We start from the raw sequence: 2,766 nt of genomic DNA, 5'->3' as shown, positions 1-2,766 counted from the left end.
GGGTTCCGAGTAAGTGTAATATGTTCGTTTGGAGAACGGAAATGAATAGAATCCCCACTTCGGATGCTCTTAGTAGGAGGAGGATCGTGGTAGGAGACGGGTTATGTCCTCTGTGTAAGTCCGAAATCGAGACGGTGGAGCACCTCTTTACCTCGTGCATTACTTTATTATGGTAGAAGATCAGTCGGTGGTGTAGTATCCCCCCATCTTCGCCTTTTCATTCAAAGACGTGCTGGAGATCCATAAAGCTGGGCATATCAAAGCTGGGGAAAGGTCGGTTATCCAAGGCATCATTGTTGTTTCTTGTTGGTGCTTATGGATGGCGCGGAACAGGGTGGTTTTCTCGGCAACTGAGGTCAAGGTGGATAACATTTTTCATGCCGGTGTGTGTTTTAATGAAATTCTCCTTTCAAAAAAAATTACTTTGTTTGATTAAAATTACTTCAAGTATGTGCCGGTCAAACTCCTTTATCAATGATCACCATAATAATTTTTTTCTTATCTAACCATATTCATATAGATATCAACGTGAACATACGCATTAGACATCAACTTCTTATTTTATATAATGTTTTAACATCAAATTCTTCTTGCACTAGAAGAAATATATATTACAGACTTAATTACACAATATGCACATTTAGGAATTAACTATGACATGTGGTTCTTACACCTTAGCTTACTGCCTTCCGAAGAGTCTCGAACATCCATAGACTTCACAGAATGAGTATAGGATCATGAGCAAGCTTGCAAAAATTGCCAAAACAACAGTTGCAACTTTCTTCGAGCAAAGCAGGTCTTTCTTGACAAATCTCCAAGTCTTGATCATTGGTCTATTGTTGTAATACTCGTTGAGGTGGTCAATTGTCTTGTTGCTACTCATGTTAAGGTTACTCTTATTCATCCCATGGAAGAGATTAGCGATGTCTTTGTCGTTCATGTTTCCTTTAATGACGCCTTTATCTCTGAGTAACTTGACATCTGCCTCCGTGTCAACAATGCCACTCATCAAGTAGACATATTGGGCAAGTTCCGCTGTTGAACTAGAAGTAGCCACTTCATAAGCCAGCAGATTTCTCAACATGACTTCAGAGTAATCACCAAGAGTGATTATTGGAAGATATAGTGTAGCTTTGTTTTCATCAAACTTAATGTCCCTAACCCCTCCGTTAGTGTAGCTGAAATTGATTTGAGCATATTTTATAAGAGATGAAACCGAGGGGATTTCAAATTCTGTGACAACGGCTAGATCATCGTCTTCTTCTTTGTCTTGTTTTCTTAGTTTTAAACCAAGCAAATTTGATACTTTCTCCCATGGGATGTTCTTTATGACCTTAATCGGTAGATCGGCTTTTTCTCTCATTCCAAGGCGTAATCCCATTTCCATGATCTCTTCTAAGTTTTCTGTTAGGTTGTCTTCTTTCGCAATCTTTTCTACGTCATAATCATTGTCTTTCCGTAGGATTTCTACTCTAGGAGCTTGTGGGATATCTTGATTGTCGACAATCGAATGGTACATAAGATCAAGCAAATGCAAACAACCCGCCTTAACGTCGTAATTGAAATCTTTAGCTAATTTGAGAGGAGAATGTACCTGTTAAATAATGAAAATTGTTACTATACATTGTTAATCCTATTATATAGGGATACAACGAGGATAGTTACAAAGGAAATACCTCACAAAATTTTCTCATCATGGAGATTAACTCGCGATCGCCATTTTGATCCTGAAAATATGTTGAGAGACTAAGGGCCTTCCATATTTCCTTCAATAAATACAACGGAATCTGGTTCTCTAGCACCATTACATCTCTATAAAGAACACCATTGTTTATCAACTTTTTAGGCATCAAGTTTGAAATGTCAGCATAGTGTGTGAAAAGACCAATCAAGAACAAGCCATCAATTGCGAAAATCCAAGCTAATGTATCGTCGTAAAGGTTTATATACTTGTGGTAACAAGCACGAATCACAGATTCTTTCTCTATGAGCCTATTGATCACCAAGGATTCGAATGACAACACTTGATCCGAGCTCAAGATTGCTTTAACAGCAGCCACTTTGAACCTCTCCATTTGGTAGAGATGAGTCTCAAAGTGGTGGTAAGGTCCCAGTGCTACAGCCAGAGGAACATAAGCCTCAGGCTTGAATCGGCTAGTTGCTTTCGGGACATTGAACACACAAACTGGAATGTCGCTGATGTTGTCGCCACCCTCATCGTCAAACTTCTCGCTAATTCGATCCACCCATTGTTGCTCGCTAAAATCGCCACTCAAAATCGAATTCGAATTCATCTTTCTTTTTGCTTGAATCAATCCCCAATATCACTTGATATTTATAATAATGACGGTAGGCCGTTTGCTATAGTCGACTAAACAGTAGTTAGGAAAATTTGTTAATTAGACATTCTTGAGATCATTAAAAAATTAATGGCATAACGTACAAGACAAAAACTTTCCCCAATTTCTCCTGGTGGCATAAATAACGTGTATCATTAAAAAAAACGTGTATACCAAGTCAGAAGCTATTAAAATATAAGTTAACATTGGAACTTAATTTATGTTAGGAAACCATCAATTTTTTCTGTATAAGATATACAAAATGAGAAACAACAAAAGATTAATGGTCACACGATTATCACAGTTTCCTTTACAAATCAGAGATATCTCACTTATATGAACATTTCCAAGGGGATTTTGTCTTGCCAACTCAGCATCTCGATCCAGGTCTAAATCTGCTTCAAATCATATGGCTAGACACGGTTAT

General features: G+C 37.9%; 1 protein-coding gene across 1 annotated transcript; it reads right to left on the bottom strand.

Annotated features, from left to right (window-relative positions):
• Positions 1-576: 576 nt before the first annotated feature.
• Positions 577-2,297, bottom strand: LOC110883397 (putative UPF0481 protein At3g02645). Its single transcript, XM_022131163.2, has 2 exons — positions 1,677-2,297; positions 577-1,594 (listed from the first exon to the last, which is right to left on the bottom strand). Exons 1-2 carry the CDS (start codon positions 2,292-2,294, stop codon positions 680-682), a joined length of 1,533 nt encoding a protein of 510 aa, XP_021986855.2. The 5' UTR covers positions 2,295-2,297; the 3' UTR covers positions 577-679.
• Between the last annotated feature and the right edge of the window lie 469 nt (positions 2,298-2,766).

Source organism: Helianthus annuus, chromosome 10 (genome assembly GCF_002127325.2).
Source record: "Helianthus annuus cultivar XRQ/B chromosome 10, HanXRQr2.0-SUNRISE, whole genome shotgun sequence".
In the NCBI taxonomy this organism is placed as follows: Eukaryota; Viridiplantae; Streptophyta; class Magnoliopsida; order Asterales; family Asteraceae; genus Helianthus; species Helianthus annuus.
This window is presented reverse-complemented; position numbering and strand designations above follow the sequence as displayed.